Source organism: Cotesia typhae, unplaced genomic scaffold, assembly GCF_013202065.1.
Source record: "Cotesia typhae breed Kobodo isofemale line unplaced genomic scaffold, CoteBio_Ctyphae contig_33, whole genome shotgun sequence".
Taxonomy (NCBI): domain Eukaryota; kingdom Metazoa; phylum Arthropoda; class Insecta; order Hymenoptera; family Braconidae; genus Cotesia; species Cotesia typhae.
The window spans coordinates 1,886,446-1,908,609 of record NW_027423741.1 but is presented as its reverse complement, the minus strand read 5'-3'; the positions used below and the strand labels follow the sequence as shown (position 1 = coordinate 1,908,609).

Genomic DNA, 22,164 nt, shown 5'->3' with positions numbered 1-22,164 from the left:
TAATCAAAGGGAAAGCAATTAACTGAAATTGTATCACAACTTTGCTGATAATTCAAATTATAATATTAATAATAGTCGATCGACCAACAATCAAGTCAATTATTATAATAAGATTGAGTAAATTATAAACAGAATTAAATGAAACTTTTACTTTCATAAAGGTGACATTTTTTAATTATTTAATTATTATAATAATTGTAAAGCATAAATGTTTTTGAAAAATTTAATTTTTGCTTTGAATTGCTTTGAAATTTATTAAAAAGAAAAAAATTTAGTTAATTTAAGTAAAAAAGATTGCCTAATAATTAAAAGAAACAATGACTGATTTTTATTTAAAAAAAAGAACAGAATTAAGGAAAAATTATGAAAAATATTAATAAATAAATAATACGAAAAATTAATTAAATTTTTGATAATTGTGATTTATTCTATACAAAAAAAATTTTTTGATTTGTTAACACGGTTGTTCCGTAATAAAACAAAGCATAATTTCTTTGAAGAAATGTAAAAACCCGGTAATGATGATAGTTTAAGACTTGTAATTTAAAAAATATATATAATAAATATTCTGTAAGCAACAGAGAAAAAAAACTACAAGAGTTTAGTTCTTGATAGAGCGCCAAACTTGCCAAGGCGTGTAGTCGATGTTGGCTTGGAATCAAGCACGGTCGAAGTTTAAATACGAAAAACTTCTGGCAGTTTTCCACAGGACTTTGACTTTTCAATCTCGTTACAAATGAGCATCAATGACCCACTATTGATTCCGAAAATATTTAATTTAACCCTTTTTATTGTTTCAGTAAATTAACGTCAGAATTAATTAACAAGATTGTCGTCAACGGTAGAGATAAACAACAGCTAATATAAAATAAAAAAAAAAAAAGATGAGTCGCGATCGTTGACCAGGAAAAAAATCCGGGATTTTCCGTGACCGAGGAAAGTGTTAATGGGGTGTGAAGCAGTGTTAAAAATCTGAATATAAATAAACGTACCTTGGTACCGAGTTCGCGCCAGGGTCGCAAATTGGTGCGATGCTCGAATGGACCAACAAAGACAACGGTCGGCCTCCGGGGGACGTCAAGATGGCGAAGAAGAGTCCGCAGAACGTCGTCGGTACCATGACCTGTAAAGAGAACAGCATCCTGCTCTCCGGCCCCGACTGCATGTCGAATGATGTCTCTGGCCTCGTGCCTGTAACATTCACAGTCCGGTCATCAGCTGCTACTTTTTTCAACCGCCAGTAATATAACTGATCCGATGCGACAGATAATTAAATAAATTGGTACGCACAATTATTGTACGTCTCAATAAGGTCTCCGCCTTAAATGGATTTTAATTTATTATTTTTATCAATCACTATTGCTTTTTTACGGATTCAGTTTCAAAATTGTATTTTTTATTAATGGGTCACTTCAATTACTAATTAATCACTTCTGGTTATTTATTTATTTCAGATTGATTGCAGTGAATAAAAAAAACCTTACGAAGATAGAGGTAATAGTGTTGTAATTTTTTTTTAGCTGCCAAATATTTTGTTGACGCTTCGTCGATGATTTATTGAAGAAAAAAAATTTTTTTTTTTGCTTAAAATATCGTTAAAATTAAAAAAAAAAAAATAAAAGAATTTTCTAATGGGTTCAAAATTTAATAAAATAATTTTTTTTCCATCTAAATTATTAATATAAAAATTACTGACGATTAAATAGTGAAAAATTTAAAGATTAACTAATCTTTTTTAAAATTAATTTTAAGAATAAAAATTTAATTTTATAATTGGAATTATGTAACTTCTAATGACGAATAAAAAATTCTGTTTTAATTTGTCACTTAATTCTTTTAATTAGATTCGAAGAAAAATTAAATAGATAAAATATTTTCAAGAGACATTAAATAAAATTATCATTGAAATTATTTATGTGAAAAATTAAAACTTGATTTTAAAAAACATTTTATTTGACGATTCCCAAAATTTTACTTTAAATAAATTTTAATTGAATCTTGATAAAAAGTGTTTGATGAAAAAAGTATGACACCTGGTCTCAATCAGCTCATCACCTTTAATAACACACGTATATCAAACTACTTAATCCTTAACTGATGATACCATAAACGGTTTCGTCTTCGGGACAAGACTAAGTTTACGGTACTTGTTGCGAGAAACCCAGTGACTTGGATTATTGTGCCTGAGAGAGCCGGTGTCAACAGCTCAACGAATATCGAATAAAGTTGCTTCCTTAGAACATACTAGAAACTCCTTTCTATAATGTCTCGCTAAACTTTAATCGTATCGTATCAGGTATAACTTGTGTACATGTGCAACTCAGGGACTTTTCTATAAAACAAGATACTCCGTTATTGCTCCAGTATGCATTAAAACATCTAGGCCAGGCTAGGTTATCCCTTCAAGCTTTTCCGATATGCCGATCCCTAAATGTCATTCTCTTAACTCGAGACTCTCATGGTAGCCTACTGGCCGAACCTATCAAACTTCATTCTCTGATTTTTTTATCAGATAAATAGAAAGGTCATGCGTTATTTTATTTAAACTGAAAATAATTACTTGATTGAAGAAAAATATTATTTTTTAAATTTAATATTCAATTCGAATTAATTCAAAGACATTTTTTTTCAAAAAAAATTTTTTTTTAAAAAGTCCAGAACTTGTTAATTATTATTTTAGTACAAAAAGTTTTTGATGGCTATTAAAATTAATAAAAAATAAAATAATGAATGCTAATTTTGACTACATCAACAAAATTTGAATAATAATTAATTAATTAATTAATTTAAATACTTTTTTGTAATGTAAAATTTTTCTCAGTAAGAAAATAAATTTTAAAATTGAACCAAGACAAAATTTTCTTCAAAATAATTTTTTTAGATCAATAATATTTCTCTTGAATCAAATAAAATTTTTTTTTCACTAGAAATTTCGTCTAATTTTGTCTGGTAAAAATTTTCAATTTTTTTTTAACAAGAAAAATTATTTCCACTTCGATAATCATCCAAAAACAATTATCCTTCGATTCAGAAATCCGGCTGCTATTTTCGAATAAAAATAGACTTTTTATTAAGCGAAGCTAATGATACATTTAATGTCGTTGTTCGCTAATGACACAAATCCGTACACATATAGACTTGCGGCTTGAAAGTAAACAAGGCTATAAAAACATAAATTAAAAAAAAAAAAGAAAAAGAAAATAATGAGCCTTGGGTGACAACCTTGAGCTTTAGTATAAAAAAAGCTGAATGTGACTCAAATCAGAGGCTTTGTGAGCTTCCATGCCACTCTGGAGTCACCGAATCGCCCCAAGGTCTCTTTGCATTTCCACTGCGACTGTCTCATTACTTGGGACATCAAAACATCAATTCTCTAATTGCAAAAGGAGAATTAAAAGGAAGTGTGGCTTGCGTCTCTACAAACTGCAAGCCTTTTATCAGCAAATAAATAAATAAAATAGGTTGATAATTTGACACAGGGGGCGTTTTCTCTGGCATTTTCTTTGCCGATACCGATATCCGATACTGTTATACATAACACCGCACCGATCGCAAACATAATTACATACATATTGAGATTGAAGTTTATGAAAGTAAGCTGTAACTTTAATTAAGCCGGTGGATTATTATCTATCAATTCAAGGTACGATGACGATGAGGTAATAAATATTTTTTTTACACTGCTTCTGTATTTTCTTTTATTTGATAAAATAAATTGTAAATTGTGATACTTATACTCAGAACTGTAATCGTCATCGTAACTTTAGATATCCGGGAATTATTTTAGAGCATAATCAGCTAGTTTTTTGCTAGAGGTACATATATATATATATATATATATATATATATATATATATATATATATATATATATATATATATATACCGTATATTACTACTGCGTTGTGTGTAGAGTAGTGTACAATAACGCTAAGACTCGTATTACTCGTAAATATCGTATAGCTTGAAATTAAGTTTTATTTTTATCAATGAACTCATCAAATTTTTTATAATTTTTAAAAATGAAATTGAAGACATAACTTTGACCAATGAGAAAAAAAAAATAATATTTTTAAATCAATAAATTATTTATATTTATAAAGAGCCTACAATATTTTCTTGTTATTTTTATTTAAATTTTCTTTGTCTTGGATCATCCTAACTAGGTAATTATTATTTATAGCCTTGACGACATTAATGATCACCAAACGCTTTATTACCGCTAGGTCTTTATTATCGTTTTACTCTGGAAATAAAATAACTATGAAGACCGATCTTAGATTCGAAAAAAATAACATATTTGTTAACAACAAATATTTAATCTAATCAAAATCAGAAAATCTGTTAACTTACTCCATTATTTACTCTTTTTTAACGACACTATTTGCTTTTATTACTAACTATTTATTTTTTGTTTTATTATTTTATTGTATCATAAATTATTGCTATTACTAATTCACAGCTTATTCTTTTTTTATTATTATTATTATACAAAATATATTTTTTTTCAACAGAAAGTTGAATTATTTTTTAGATCTTACATTTTATCGGTAGGATAAAAATTGAGGAATTTTTTTAAGGAACATCTTCGCACTTGAAACAAATGATATTATTTTTTAATAGAACGTTAATTTGCTTCAATTGATGACACTGTGAAGGTTACATGTATTTATAGTTTTTAAATTACTTATTTTAATAAGCAAGTATTTATAGAAGCTTATGCTGCTAATTAATTTTAATTAATGTCCAATCAAGAGTAAAATTATGCTTAATTTTTTTTTTTATAAAAATCCAATACATTGACAGATTATTTTTAAAAATTTTAATTTGTTATTCAAAAATATAAAATATTGAATAAAATTTTTTTTTGCCAAAAATAAAAAATTAGTCATGTCTGTTGAATAGTTTAAAATATTCATCAATTATTATTACTTTTAATATGACCTAAAACTCCAGAAATATTTTTCGGCAGTCCATCGTGTCGAATCAATTGTAAAATAAATTTTATTAATCAAAATAAATGACTCAGATATATTTAAAGACTGATTCATCATTGCGTTTCTCTAAAAAATTTCAACGAATTCTTTGCAAAAAATTTTTTTCATTAAATTTCGTACATGACTTGACAACTTAACTGTCTCTCAAAAATACCGAGCTGAATAAATGAAATCATTTATGTCTTTTTATTTTTTTTTCAAGCTGGATTAAGCGTCAATAAAATATGTATGTAATTGGTGTGGATCTAAAAGGACAAACAACAGAAAATAAAGATAATATAAAATGCATAACAGCGCTGACATTGGCACAATGAGTTTTGTGAACAAACTTTCCTTCCTAACTTTCTATTCTTGCTCTCTGGCGGAGTCGTGAATGTGGATAAACGGCGGCATTTTATTCGCATTTTTAAAACCATTAGACATTAGACCCCCTCGGCATACAACTTGGAATTTCCTGTTCCTCTATCAGTCTCTCACGCGTTTATACCCGTCCTCTTATTTCCTCTCCACTACAATTCAAATCGATCCGAACTTTGCACGATACTTTTATTTATTTCAGTTGCACAAACATTAATATTATCGTGTCTCAAGTCTATTTATTAACTCTCTAATTTCAATGTTTAATTTTAGGTCATTTTATGAAATAAAAATGCCAAATCTCAATATATCTTTATAATTTTTTGCTTATTTTTCACACACTTATACAGTAAAAAATTTTGCGTCATTGCGTCGAAAAATTTTGTATTAAAAATTTTTTTATTAAAATTTTTGTATTTATTTACATTGTACATTCGCTCAATAAATTAAAAATTTAAACATAAATTATTTTTAAACCAACAAAAATACTATTATTTTGTACGCAGCAAAATAAAAATTTTACTCAAGTCCAAAAATTTTTTTTAGTAATTTTTTTACAAAAATTAAATATCTAATCTTCATATCAAACTATGAATCTATCTAAACAAAGAAGGAAGGCGTATTATGTATAATAGAATGGAATAATTTGCTATTATACTGGCAACAGCTACCATGTTACGTAGAAGGACTCACCAGTAGAATTAATTAAATGGTAAGATTCTTATTTTTTATTTTACTTTTTGTCATTTTGTTTAAAATGAATCTAGTTACCTTGCACAATTCAATGTGTCGTTTAAACTGAACACGGAAAAAAAAAATTAATTTGATTCAAGAAAAAAAATTTACTTAAATCAAAACGATGAAGCGCTTTAAAATGATTTCCTTGTTTAAAGAATTTTTCTCTTGAATCAAATGAATTTTTTTTTTTCAATCCAGATATTTATTTTTTTAAAAATATACTTTTTTTTCAAGACTTAAATTAATTAAGATTCATTAATATATTTTGTATAATCCAAAAAAATATTCTCATACCTAAATTTTTGTATTTATTAAAAAAAAACATGTTAATAAAATATCTTCTAATAATTCTTATGAAAGAAATATTTGAATCGTAGTAGACTCAAGATTCAAGATTATAATTTGTACTAAATAAAACATTTTTTTTTATCGTGTTATGGCACTCGAGGTGTTATCAGAATTAAAGAATGTAACGTACGACATTTGTAAACAAGAGAATAGAATGATAGTGACTATGGCCTTGTGGTGTAAATATCACCTCATTTAATTATGCAGCTTTCCCGGAAATAGTGTGCGTGCGAGGGTGTTGCTACGAGTAACTCTCCTATTCTCAGTAAAAATCATAATTTGATATTTAACACGGGGTAAAACAATAAACTACTTTTGTAAATATTACAATAAAGAACCACAAAAATTAAAAAAAAAATGTATAATTAAAAATATATTAGATACTTTGACATTAGATAATAATTAACTTAATCGATAATTTAGCATATACTTTCTACAAATGCGGAGTAAAAAATTGGCGGTTTGTAAATCTCGTGAGAGTTAAATCCGATCGGGTAACTCACGTTCCGCTCATTGAATCGTCTGATGTGAGATTATGGTGAATGTGATATGAGGCAAGTATGCACGTGTACAACTGTTATATACCTAACTATCTAAACTATATACTTGCGACTTTCGATCGAATTTGCCGCTAAACATGATTAGGTGAAAGCGAGAGCTACAAAACTACAAATGTACATAAATAACAATTGATCAAAATTATCAATTTTATTTTGATTAATTTCTCTTTATCAATTAATCTTTTTTACATTTCACCACAGATAAATTTTTATCATCAGATATTACACAGAAAGAAAAATTTCTTGACTGGAGAGCAAAATTCTTGGCTCAAGAAAATTTTTCGGGATAAAAACATTTATGAAAATTTACTTCTATCTTTATATTTAATTTTTTGGAGCAAGAGGCTGAATTTTCTCCAACCAAGAAGATTTTTTTGACTCAAATAAATTTTCTTAAGCCAATAAAATTAATTTTGTTGGAATAAGTTAAATTTCTTGTCAAAAAAAAAATTTTTTTTTCCTCAAGAAAATAATTAGGAAGAAAAATATTTTCTTGGCTCAAATGAATTTTTTTGTACTGTGCAAAAAAACTTTTATAAAAATTTATTTTTACAAAAAAATGATTTAGATTTGATACCAAAGTAATTATAAGGTCAGATTTATTTCAAAATTTTAACTTCACAGTTAAAAAAAATTTTTTTTGCACAAATAATGTCAAAAATAATTTTTTACTGTGTTTTAAAAAAATTAATTTGAATTATTAAACTGTAAACTTAAAAATCATCAATTGTTGTCAGCGTACAGTCGCATAACAACAGTTGCTATGGCGACAATTTTCTTAGCAACGCGCTGGTATGCTAACAGTAAAGGTTTTTCTCCGCAATTTTGCTCTTAGTCGAGAATAAAACTACTAAACAGTTCACAAAAAAATTCTTGAAATGTAAAGCTATATTTTTCTGCACCTTTGACGGCACGTGACCTCTCCAAGAATGTCAAGTATTTAGCAAACTCTTTAAATTAACGTAAACTATGTACGCGGAGGATAGAATAGAATAGAAGTCGGTGTGGATATTGATCTGAGCAGAGACTCTCTTACACAGAGATAGAAGGTGTACCGAGTTTGGCCTACATTTAGCGATAAGTTTGCGCGCGCATTGGCTACTTTGGGTTCTTTCCCGCGCTTTAGATCTGGCCCGGGGGCTTAGCTGTGTTCTATTGGAATTCATTGAACGTGATACACTCCGGATAAGGCGCCGACCTCGGGTTACCTGGCATCAATTAGTATAGACCTCTACTTATGCACGCGGACATATTTAATGCATGCGTAATGCAATTACATAAAATATGCACACTTTCGTGTTACCAGCTAAAATGAGGATATTTATTACCTGAAGAGTGACGACTGCAAGCTGCAAATTGACGTCGATGCACGAGTATCTCCAAGACATGGCAGTACTTCTTTAGTTATGTATTCCTCTAAAAATTGCAGTGATCTTCCTGTTGCCGTGTAATCACAGTAAATAACTGTAAACAGATACATAAAAAATGTAAATTAATTTTGTAGAAAGTATCTAACGCAATCGATGATTGATTTCTCTGATATATTGTATATTACAGGGGAAGAGGAAAAAAATTAGATTCTTTGGAGTTTTTTCGCTGAAGGAAAATATAATATCATTGAGCCAATTGAGCTACTTGAATTTCTCCGCTAAATTGATCATAAATAATTTTTTTATCAAATTATTTATTACTTTAATCAACAATAAGACGGTAAAATTTTTTTACATCGTTCTTTTTAATTAAAAAATTATTTTTAAATAAATTTTAAATTAGCAGAAGCATTGATTAAATAATTAACTTGATTTAAAAGAAAATATTTGAAACCGAAAAAATAATTTTAAAAAATTCGATTTTATTACTAAAAAAATATAATTAAAAACTTTTGAAAAAAAAAAATGTTGATTTTAGTAAAAACTTTAAAGGTACACTACGATCGAGATTATTAACCACGATCCGATATGAAAGTAAAAGTACATATACTTTACGATCGAAAATTTCGAAAGGAAAAACGTCAGTAAACGTTGTATTGATACCCATCATCATCATAATACCAGAGTTTATATATTTCGTAATAGATTTTAATCTTTTGATCTTTAAACTTTTCCCGTAGTCAAAAATATTCCTGTTTATTAATTCTTCGCTGTCAGAGACGACAAAAGCGTCAACATTTTTTTTTTTATGCTAAGAATACCTTGATTTGAATTTGAATGTATTTTTCCTGACTATAAAATATAGATTAATCTCAGACCAAGAGTTTTTTGTGAGTAACTAAAGCTTCTGGGTCAAAATAATCTGTCAAAAACACAAACAATGTAATTGAAAATTTTTTTATTTTCGTCCAAAGCCATAAATTTTATTTTTTATTTTTTCATCTGATATTTTAAATTAAATATTTTTTTTTTACTTGAAAAACATTTTACAGTTTAAATATTTTGTCCCGATTTTCGCAAACGGTTTTCACAGAAGGTAACACGTTCCAAGCAAGATGTTTGCTTGAGTAGCGACTTCAAAGACTTGAAAGCTTCAAAAAAGACTCTTTAAATATTTCGTCGGAGCATTATATCTTTGTATACATACAGAGTAAGAGTTTGCTGTTAATTTATAGTCAATGCATAATTTACAACAAAATATGTTGTGTTTTATTGATATAATCACTCACATCTTAATCTGAATGGTGTACCAAAGAGATAAATAGGGAGATATAAGATCTAGAGGATTTCTACTAGCTACCAGCAGTATAACCTGACGGCCGTAATTCAAGGACATAAATAACAAGGAAAGTTTCTATAATGAACTTGTAACGTGTAACGTGTCTTGGTTGAGTTAGTGAGATATGGAGAACAGATTTAATGCGGCAAATGCATACAATAATCTACCGAAGGAGAGAAAGGGTGAAGACAATGACACATATGAGATCTGGTGATAAACCTGGTGAAAGAGACACCTTTGCTCTCACATATCCAATCGCAGTTCTGCATCACCACGACTGAAAATATTTAATAGTCCAAGTGATTAACGAAAGGAGGAAATTAATTAAAAAATTTAATGAACGGATTTCCACGCGATTACTCGAGATCAGAAAAGGCATTTAAAAGTCTAAGCTGAATTAAATGACTTTTAACTTTTAAACTTTCGCTCACTCATGAATATATTTTAAATAGAATTCGATTGCTGATTCAGAATAGTGTTATTAATTCATTAATCAGCCCACTTTCACTCTCAAAAATATTTATTTTATTCTACTGTAGATTGTGTATCGATTTCTCTAAACTTAATCAGAGTAAAAAAAATTTATAATTAAATTTTTAATATTTTTTTGACGTGTGCTAGGAAATTTGAATGAGAAAGTGCATTATGATTCGATAGAGTTTAAAGGCGCTAGTTGTAGATAAATTTGTTTAACGATAGATTATTATAATAGCTTGAGGGCTGATATAGTATTTTATTTTATTAGTATATCTAAGGAAATAAAATGAGATACCAGATTAATATTATAATAAGTGCGAAGAAGTAGCACGCTTAAATAGAGTGACTGATTCGGGTCATGGACGATAAGTAGTACCACAAATATTTTTGCAATTCGCTGTTGTTGGCATATATGAATTGTTTGTACAATTCATGGTAGAGGGTAAATTGATAAGAAATGACTTAATCGATATAAATAAATTATCTTTTTTGTTTATGTAATCGATTATCGTAAAAATAAGACTGATAATACGGGAGATAAAAAAAAAAGGATGTCATTTTTCAAACACGGAAGCTCATTAAAATTTTTCAGTATTTTATTTAATAAAAAAAAAAAAATAATAATAATAATAACCAACTCTTGATTATATTTTTCATTTTTTTCTGAAATAGAATTTTTATTTTTGATGTTGTAAAATTTTTAGTCTAAAAAATTTGAAAGGAATTTTAAAAAAAATTTACAGTAAATAAATCAGCGGATAAAATGAAAAAATGGTTTTAATTTTTTTTTTTTTTTTTTTTTTTTTTTTTTTTACGTATCATATTATAGCATGTTAGAATTCTTCAAGCATGTTTTTCAGTTATATAAATCATCTTATGACGCTTATAATAATGAAAAACTTCACGCAGAGACAGTTATTGAATAGTCAGCAGAAAAAACAGCACGACAAAAACTAAAGACCTAAAAAACAGAATAAAGGTCTCGAAATCCTTGGAATGTTTATTGACGCCAAATTCGCCGTAAATTAGTGCCCTTGAATTGGTTAATGATCTCGTGTGACCGTGAATTTATTTGTCAGCCCACAATAATTACACACCGTGAATTAATTTGTTTTGAAACGTCAAATGTCTCAGTTATCAACTTGAGATTCAAAATATTTTTAATTAATTTATTTATTTATTTTTAACACTGCGTTGAAAAAAATATATTATCGTTAGACATAAATAGTTTCATTCTCAGTTTATATACTGTTTCGTTTTAATAACGCCAATTTATCAATGACGTTATACTAACGTCTATCAGTTGTTACTAGAAAGATATTATGAATCGTTTGGGACAATTAAATTAAATCAATGTTGGAATTTTATATCTATATTTAGAATTAGAAATACTAGTGGCTTTGCTCGCATTCTATTACTCGCTTCAAAGATACGATGCTTCGCTCTTGTAAAATGAAAAACATCGGGCGCACTGACATAAAAAACACACTTCGATACACTAATTTGATATGACTGATATTGATAGCCTCTTACTATAAATAATTGTAGAACAAATTTTGATTGAAAGAATTCTTTTGGGAACACTAAGTTGTTTTTATATTATGCTTCAGATATATGGATGTTATCATGATGATAATTAATCTCGAATGGATTTATTGATTCAGATTTTTTTTTCTATGATCACAAAAAGTAGAATTTAAATAAATATTTATTTAATCACATTTTTTGTTCATTTTTTTATAATAATTAAATTAGCTGAATGTTCAGTTTTATTATTTTGAAATAAATGATAAGAGGTGGCAAATAATTCAACTGTAAAAAAAAAAAAAATTTATTTAAGCCAGAAAAATTATTAAGAAAGACCAAAATAGTTTTGGCTGCTGAAAAAAAAATTTTTTTTTTGGTTAAAAAGATAAATATAATTTTTTTTTATCAAACAGAAATTTATTGAAGCGAGAAATTTTTTCTAAGATCAAATAAATTTTATTTAAATCGAAACTTTTTCTGTTTGATTAAAAATAATAAATTTTTTTTTTCATTCAATTTTTAATTTAGCGAATTTGAAAAAAGAAAGAAAATTTTAATATTTAAAAAAATTTAAAGCAATATTTTTTGAATTTTTTTGTAAAGAATTTTATTCAAGTAATTTTTTGAAGTTTCTTGAGTTTAAAAAAATTATTTGCGTGTGTTTAAAAAAAAGCAAAATAAATTTTAGAACTTAGAATAAATTTAAGGAATAAAATAAGTAACATACATAAATATAAAATAGATATAATCTTAAAACTGAAGCCATGTCATATTAAACGGTGCAAATTTAATGTCCAAATAAATAATAGCTCGAGCGCCAGCAGAACATATTTCCAAAAGATATATTACGTTGTGTAATACAAGTAGAGTAGATTAAAATTCAAAAAGAGAATTTATTTTCGTAGATAACAAATTGGATTTAAAATTATTTTTGACGTTAGTTAAAGTAAACGACATTATCGCCTCGTAAAGATTTATTGAAGAGGATGTGCGCAAATCCATGTCTTCAAGAAAATCAAATATATATACTGGAGAGTTTCCATGCAGAAACAGAATGGCAGGGAACGCCAACAGCAGCTGTACTCTGCAAGCTTTTAGAATTTTAACTAACCCGGCCAACAGTTTAAATTCGATTTTCCGGGTTCTTTTCCGAGTTGCGTTAATGCTTGTGTTAAATAAACATTTAGTTACATATGTAATATCCACATCCTTTTAATATTTACCTTGTGATATAATGCTTTGCAATAACAAACATTTAAATTAATCGCATTGTTAATTATTTATCGCCTAATGAATAAATGAACAAATAAACATTCAAGACGTTGAGACGTATGGATAAATAAAAGTAGAAATAGCCACTTTTATCCAGTAATAATAAACAATCCAGCTTTAAATTATTGTATCGTGTGTGTGATATATAAATGAATAATAATTATTAATGTGAAAATATTAATAACAAGTTTAGTTTATGTCTGACTAGTTTTTACGTGGATATAGACAGGATTTTATTGGAAGTTGAGAAAGACAAATAAAACTTGGTGTTGAAATCGATATTTTCTTCATATTTACTAATGTTAAAATAGCTGTTAGTTTTTGTTCTCAAACAGACAAATATCGACAGACTAATCGAAATTTAAGAAAGACAACTAAAGTAGAGTAACAGTTGAATCAATATTTTTAACAAAAGCTGCACTAAATTATTATTATTATCTTCCATATAATTTTTTGACAAAGATAGTGTTAAAAATCTCTAACAGATGGCGTATGATCTCTAAATCGTTTCGTTATAAGAGAGTTAAGTCTGGCGTGTTATATTAAAATACAAAAAAAAAAAAAAAATCAATTTTTAATCTACTGAAGAGCTTTAAATCGGTTTGTAGTTTAGCAAATGTAGCTATGTATCAAAATTGGCTGCATGACGACATCAGAAATTTTTTTCACGGGTTTTTCTTATTATTACTATTATTATTATTGGAATTTTTTTGTTCAAAATATTTGTTTACATCCCGAAGGAAAGAACGTTGCCTTTTATGGAGAATGTAGAATGAGAATAATATATATATATATATATATATATATATATTTTTTTTTTATATAATTTCTCCGAACTCGAGACTCATGACGTCAAACCCGTCCTTTGACCAGACCAAGTACAAAGCCATAAAATTCAGTTAATACTAGCTTGCTTTTAAGGCACGAAATTACATATTTTGAACGCGACTCTCCGACAAAAAAATAGTCGTAAAAAGTACATTAAATTATAGTTCATTTTAACGTCAAGTAATCGAAATTACAAATTTTTTAGTTACTTTAATTTATTTAAAAACGATTGTATTCATTTTTTTTTTTTTAATTTTCGTAATAAATTGAATTAATATAATCGTATTTAACCTAATTAATTTTTAAATTGTCACTTCCCTCAATGGAAAATTTCTTATCAAGTGTTGGACAATTATCAATTTGTTTTGTAGCGGTATTGCGCGGTTATTTATTAACTTGCCTGCAGGCGATCAAATAATCGAGTTCGATACAACTTCAATTAAATTAATCATTGATAGCGTCAAGTAATAACGTGTCATCGAAAAAATAAAAATTATTTTTTTTCTCAGCGATGATAATATTTGACAATGAATGCGATTATTAGTTACTTCCTGTGATACTTTTGGTGTACCCATTCTTTAACTTTAACAGTATCAGTAATAGTAATAGTTCTTCAAATAAAGTGTAATGTAATAGCCGACTCATTATTTTAATCGAATTATATTCAACCTACCCCTGTGACCTAGTTGTCAAGTCAATAATTGTCGAGGAAAATGCAGATGAGAAAAAAAAAAGTTACTATCAAATTCAAAGCCGGATAATAAAATTTGACGATAATTTTACTTTCTGGTTTATACCTTTTTTTTTTAAGTTAAATTAAAAATATATTAGACAAAAATATAATTCTTGAATAAAAATTTCTAAAAACGTGGGCGAGTATAAAAAACTCATTTAAATTCTAAAAATAGTGAATATATATTTTTTTTAGTAATAATAAATATTAATTTGAGTTTTCATAAAATTAAAAATATAAAAATATGGAATTTTTAAAACAAAATAGTTGGCAATGATTGAAATTTATAAATATCTGTACATAAATACATATTTTCAACATTGAGTCAAAATAAATTTTCAATGATTACGAGGACAAGAAACAGAATAAGAAGTGAGAAGAAAAGTTTATGTTATTTATCAACTGTTTTATATTTTATTGGCACGGTTAAATGGGATCAGAAAGCAAGTGTGCCAACAATATTAATTGAAAATAAGCTTTTTACCGTCATTGCTGTAAAGATTCGCTGTGTAGGTGTAAAAATAAAATAATAAAAATTAATATTGTACCGAAATAGGAGGTAATAAGTTGCATAAACTTGAATAAAAAAAAATAATAACAAAATACAAAGCCTCTAAACAGTTCGCGGGTCATACAACTTTAAATATTGACCGGCTTTCTGACTTCTGCTATTATCGGTTAACTGAATTGGCTGTTGCGTGTGCCGGTTAATGCCCCTAACTTAAAGTCGACTATTAAGCTAATATTTTTAGATCACTGGACATTCATTAAACATTACTCTTCATCTTCATTTCGGTAAAAACAACTATAAATATTTATAAATTCATTTTATTCAAAAGAAGGAGAAGAAGAAGGAGATTGCTTTGACATGAGATTTTTTTTTTTAATTTAAATTTTACACGCTCATTTTTTTAGTGTCAATATTACTGTATACATTTTAAGATAAAAATAAATATTCTATAATTATAATATTTATTTTTTAATTAATTCCAAATAGAAAAAATTATTGAAATATTTTTAATTTCTGTCGATCTTGATTTTTACTTGCAAAAAATAATTAATGATTAAAATAAAATCATAAAATTACACATATTGCGTTTAAAATTTTTTAAATTAATTAAAATAATTTTTTGTTGCTAAAAAAAAATTTTAATTTTTTTATGATTAATTTTTTTTTTCTATCGAAAAAAATAAAAAATGAATCGACTGAATGAAATTATTAGTAAGAGAACAAATTATAAACTCTTTTCCGCATAATTGATTACTTAAAGTTACAATGACTGTTACTGCTGCAGCAATATCGATCCATAAAATGTATACCAGCTACCTTCTATCCTCCAAAGTAATTTAATCCGATCATGCAAAAGTTCAATGAACGACTTCTCTCCAGCTACTCTCATTATCATCATCACTGAGCTTTGGATCATAATAACATAAAAAAAACTAAATCCGTCATGTCAAACTGCAGTTATTTTCAGCAGACCGATAAATATTAAAATCCGCGATTTAAAACAATTAGACCCAAAGGAATAATTTTTTGTCAAGATAATTTTTTTTTTATTCATCATTCACATCAGCCGGTACCAGAGGAGGTCATCGCACTTGGATGTTATGTTTGAGCTTTTAAAACACACTTATCAACTAAGAGACACGCAGGCTAAAAGCTTTTCCACTCAACTTATTTACATCGATCAAGTTATAATAAGATCACAAGTTAAAAATTACTACAGCTCTTATAATAATAGCAGTGACAATCGGTATATTTTTTCGTGATATCTTCTATTTCTGCGTGATATGGAGTAACGAGGTCGTTCGTGCACTAGTTCATTGGCCTAAGGTGCTGCTGACAAAGCACAAAGTGAGCTTTTCTGCTTATTGAAAAAAGTATTACTGAAATATAAATTGTGAAAGCTTTTATTCAGTAGTTTTATTAATAATCTCAGTCTCGCTGCTGAATCTCAATAAATTATTTCATTGATATTGATATTAATATTAATATTAATATTCAGTTCTCCAGAAGTGATAATTAGCGGTATTAATTATCCATAGAAGTTATCTCTGAATATTATAGTTAATAACTCGAGCTATTACGGGTATTAAATATCGATTCTGACGTTACTGTGGTTTTATTGTTTCATTACGAAATCAAATTTCAATATGAAAGACAAATCTCAAAGCTAATTACTAAAATGCAATCAAGATTATAAATTGTAAAGTATTTTTTCCCGATTTTACTTCTTTTGAACTTTGAATAGTGTGAATTAATTAATTAAATTGCCACTCAAATTATTCAAAGCTTTGTCAAAGCTACATCAATTCAATTAGTAAATTATATTTTTAGCTATAAAATTAATTGAATAAATAAATGATCAAAAATATAGTGCTAAAAAAAATTTTTTTTTTCCTTTATTTTACGTTGGCAATCTGTAATATGACGTACATAGATGGCGCATCGGTTAGCGCACGTAATTTGAATTATAATAACCAGTGTTAATGTATAATTAAATTTATAATTTTAAAAATTTATTTAAAATTATACAGTTGTTGTATTCTGTCAAAATTTATTAAAGAGAAAATTTACTGCATAGATAAAATTGTTTTAAAATAAAATTTCACAACTTTTATTGTCATATAAATTATAAAAGGACAAATATAAATAATAGTTGACCAGTGGAAATATCCACGACACTTTGTCTGATAAATAAATAAATTTTCTCACGACTTTAATTGAACAAACTGTCTAGGCAGCAATGCAAATAATGCAAATATCTAAGCTCACGTGTCTCTATGATACTAGAGACTTTGTACTTTTATATATGTATAAAATTACGAAAACAAAATTACTGAGTCACGAAAACACTTTTGAACTTATCTTATGAAATTATTGTTATATATATTACGATAGTCGACCGTCGAAAAATTTTAAATTGCCCATTAAATTATTTTTTATGGCGAGGATAAATATTCATTAACTAGGTACAGATATATAGAGTTTGCAATAACGATGATATTTTATTTACATAGTAGTTTGTTTACTATGCAAACTTTCTTCAAGAATAATAAAGCTTCCAGTAAGCATTAAAGTACATAAAAATTTAAAGAGCTAAGCTAAAATAAAAATCTAAAAAATTAAATATACGTTACAAAAGATACTGTCGGCGTCAAAATGAAGTGCATTTTGTTTGTCGCAATTGAATTGCACTCGCTGCGAGCAATTCCGTCTAGTTAAGAATTTACTTACGTCGTTTATTCAACACATATAAAGCCACATCAATGTATATTATATGGATAAAATAAAATCTATTTAGCGTATGTGTGAAATATAAATTGTCTTACGTTTAATTGGCCGTTCCGTTGTTTAATTCGCTAAAATAAAATTCTTATAATAATCGGCCGGTATTTCCAATTTTTTTTTATTGTTAAACTTCATTTTTTATTCAAGTATTACAACAACAATCCTTTAAATTTTAATTTGTATTATTTGAATGGGTTTTCTTTCTAAATAATTAGATTTTTCCACTCAGGAAATCATATTTTTTAATTTATTAGCCATCATAGTAAAAGTAATATTCATCGTAATTATTTCGCGCTAATTCTGTCTGTCATTGACGTCAATATCTAATTTTATTACAAAAGAAACTCGGGATTTACAGATCCAAGTAATAAGCAAAATAAATTTACCTTAATTAAATTTTTTATAAACAAGTGTAAGATAAAAAAATTATTTAAAAATTTGAATTTAGTTTTTCCAATATTCTGCATGAGTTTATTTGAACTTTTTAAAATAATTTATTAAAAAGGCAAAAAAATTTTTATAAATAATAATACCATCAATAATATTTGCTAATGAAGTCGATAACAATTTTTCATAGTGATAATATGACGATATAGAGTAATCAATTTATGCTAGGACTTTGCGGAAAGTTTATAACCTGAGTCTTATCGCATTTCTTGAAATTCTCTTTACTATAAGAAGAAATATTGTATCTCGAAAATTCTAACATCAAATCAAACGATCATACGCGTCTGAAGCATATTAATAATATGTTTACTTGAATAATTAATAATCTATCCATTACTTAATAATTAATAAATCATAGATATGATAAATGGATAAACTGGATACTTTAAAATGTAACAATAATTGTCAGGTTTAAATTCAATAAACTTATAAATAATTCATTTATTATAATAATAATTAACACTCTGTTGATGTCTTTTTAATGGATTGAAATAAACTACATGAATTAAATTTTTAATAAGTTCAATACAAATCCTACATTGATAATGTGCATATGCATGTAAAGAAAAGTATATCTCTATATCTATATATCTTTTCCGGTTGCAGTGACTATGATGCTTACGATGGATAACGTGCCACGTTACGTAACTATACTCAGTGTGCATGATACACGTTTTATTTGTACGATATGCATTTGCGATGCATGCATAAGGCGATGGTAAGTGTTTTAACAAGCGTTAGTGTCAAGGTTTTGTTGTAATTGATAAATACAAATTTGAGTGAAATTTGATATTTAGAAAATTAAAGAGTCAAATTAAATAATATTTAAAATATTAAAAAAAATTTTTTTTTTACGAAATTTTGGATGTGAAAAATAATATTTATTATTTTAATTCTTTCACTTTTTAATTAATTAATAAAATGAAATTAAACATAAAACATTTTTATTTTGTAGATTTCTGTATGGATAATTTTATTTAAAAAATTTCAAACATCTTTTTCCTCAAATTTTGATGAAAATCGAAAAAACACTAGACTCATTCTTTTAGTAAATATAAACTTCTCAATCAAGTTTTTTTTTTTTTTTTTAATTTGAATGTAGAGGTCATTAATATGCTACTAATTTAAACAATAAAAAAATTAGTTAAAAAAGATATTTTCTTCATATTTCACGTCCAAAAATAGTTAGCCACTCTAATGTATGCACAAGTATCAAAAAAACTTTTTATGATATCAAGGAAATTTTTTTTCTACTTCAAAACTATTTTATTTTATTTTATAAATTTGATTATTTAAATTTATACAAACAAAATAGTTTTTTTTATACGGAATAAAATTTTATTTACAACGCAAGAATAAAATTATATGCATGTGTTTGGGGAAAGCAAGTTTCTGCCATAAAAATATTAAAGATACAGGAAGACTAAAGATTATTTACGACAAAATTGTTTGTCAATTAAATTTAAAATTTATACTTTACTAAACTATTATTTAAAGAATGTGCTAGTTATATGGATATTAACTTTCTTGTAACTAATAATTCTAAGAATAAAACAGATTTACATAATAAAAATTTGCATTTATTTTATATCAATTAAATTATTGCAAATTAAAATTGCTTACGAGTTATAACCCTCGATAATAAAAATAGTTAAGGTATGCATAATATAGTTCGCAAGGAGTGAATCAGTAACAATTTGGCATGAGTTGAGTACGATTTTCTTTTTTTATATGACTCGACATAAATCTAGCAATAAATGACATTGAGTACAATTAATAATAATAACAACAATAATAATTGTAATAATAAAATAGCATTTGGACGACCTTAGCTATATAATAATAATTCTATACTTAACAGGATTTAACTACTGCTCTGATGCGTAAACAAGTCGTAAAATATCATCAAATTTTCTAAACTTTTCCTACGTATTTAAACAATGGAAAATTGTTTTTTCACATTTGCATTTAATCACATCGTATGTTTAATGTACTTTGTCTTTTAAATGGTCAATTATTTTTAGATAATAATTAATTTTCAGTATTAATATTGAACATAAAATAATTGATGATAATAAGAATAAAAAAAAACATAATTGACAATTAAAAAGTAATAATTAAAACAGATAAATAATATTTATCAATTTATGATTAACAATTAACAACAAAGCGTACAAAAAAAGAATAACGGTTCCATCTGGTATTTATTTAACAGAAAATTAATTTATATTATTTACAAGTATTATTTATCGAGTAATATATTTATAATTAATTTTCTTTCATTGATATCCGTTTTTAAAAGGCCATAAAAAAAAAAAACAGTTTAGAAAATAAGAATTAGAACTTTAAGAGAAATATAAAAAACAATTTTGTAGCGTGTACCTCATTAATCAAAATAACTTAAACTGCGTCGTTAAAATTTAAACATACTTTTTTTGGTAATTTTAGTTACAAATTTTTAACTTTATTACAAAAATAAAAACAAAAAATTCCTTCAAATTTATAAAAATATAAATCATTTTTTTCAGTCATTAATTAATGATAGAATTAATTTATAATAAATATATAAATGATTGTTGTAGCAATTAGTTATTTTATTATTGTACTTATTCGATCTAAATATAAAATTTTGAATAGCAAAATTGCAAAAAAAAATATTCAGCAGCTCTAACATAACTACGACAATTCTAGAAACATGTAAAATTTTTTAATAATGACTTCATAGAATAGAATAATGTAACATTGTTTTAAAAGATAACACACGTTACAAACGTGAATTTTGTGTGGTAGATTATTACTATATTATATGTACATCTTTATATGTATGTTCGCTCAAACAGTGACTCATACCCACGAATAACTGTAGACTGACAGTAAGATAGATGAGCTTTGCTAGGCAGTAAAAAAAGAGTATTAAAAAATAGACGAATACAGTCTACAAAAAAAGCATCAATTAGGTGAACAGTGAGGATCATGTAAAGTGCGATATTTTAAAATTTTCAGAGATTTAAAGCAAAATAAGACTCGGTCTAGACTTCAAAAAAATTTGCTAAACAAAAAATGACTTTATTCTTTTCATTAATTATTCTTAAATCAAAAATAGCGATTTATCATTTTTGATAATTTATTCAGAACATTATCGTACATTTTTTATCAATAGTTATTGATGTGAGAATTAGTAAATAAAAATATAAAAATTTTCTCACTGTGCTGATATTCACCAAACACTGATTCGAGATCAAACTCTTATCTATCCAGACGATAACAAATTTTTTCGACTACAAAATACTCTTTCATAAGTGCGATATATATTTAATATATTATAAATATATAAAAGCATATCATGCAACAGTTACTGCAATACAGAACCAGTACAGGCATCTCAATCGTTACATTAGCAACGGTGATAGATTACAAACATCAGAGTAGAAATAAACATTTCTATATACCTTGTGATGTCGTAGCTTATTCTTTAGACTTTCATCTAAGCCGCGCTCGTAAATTATTTAATGTCTTTGACTATTGATTACCAGTTATATATTATTTTTCAAATAAAAAAAACAACAACTGAGCAATTAATCAAGTCATTTAAAAAATACAAAATTCATTCCATTGTTTTAGGTTTATTTTTATTTATACATTTGCATCATCGATACTCAGTAAAAATGTTTATATCTTTAACGTTGTTTTTATTTATAAATTTAATTTTCCGAGAACCAATTTTTGAAATAATTTTTTTTTTTTTTCAAAATGTTGATTTCTTGAAGTTAAAATTTTTTAGTTTCAAAAGACATACTAATTAAAATTTTGTATGTATTTTATAGAATTTTGATAAATTTTTCATACAAATCTTCTACAAAATAACGATTTGATAATT

General features: G+C 26.2%; 1 protein-coding gene across 1 annotated transcript in view; it reads right to left on the bottom strand.

Annotated features, from left to right (window-relative positions):
- Positions 1-22,164, bottom strand: part of LOC141526472 (uncharacterized) — a 39,043-nt gene that overhangs the window by 11,224 nt on the left and 5,655 nt on the right. Inside the window, exons 2-3 of the mRNA XM_074241507.1 lie at positions 8,328-8,463; positions 993-1,191 (exon numbers count right to left, since the gene is read on the bottom strand). Coding sequence (XP_074097608.1) covers positions 993-1,191; positions 8,328-8,463 — 335 coding nt within the window. The remainder of the gene's footprint in view (positions 1-992; positions 1,192-8,327; positions 8,464-22,164) is intronic.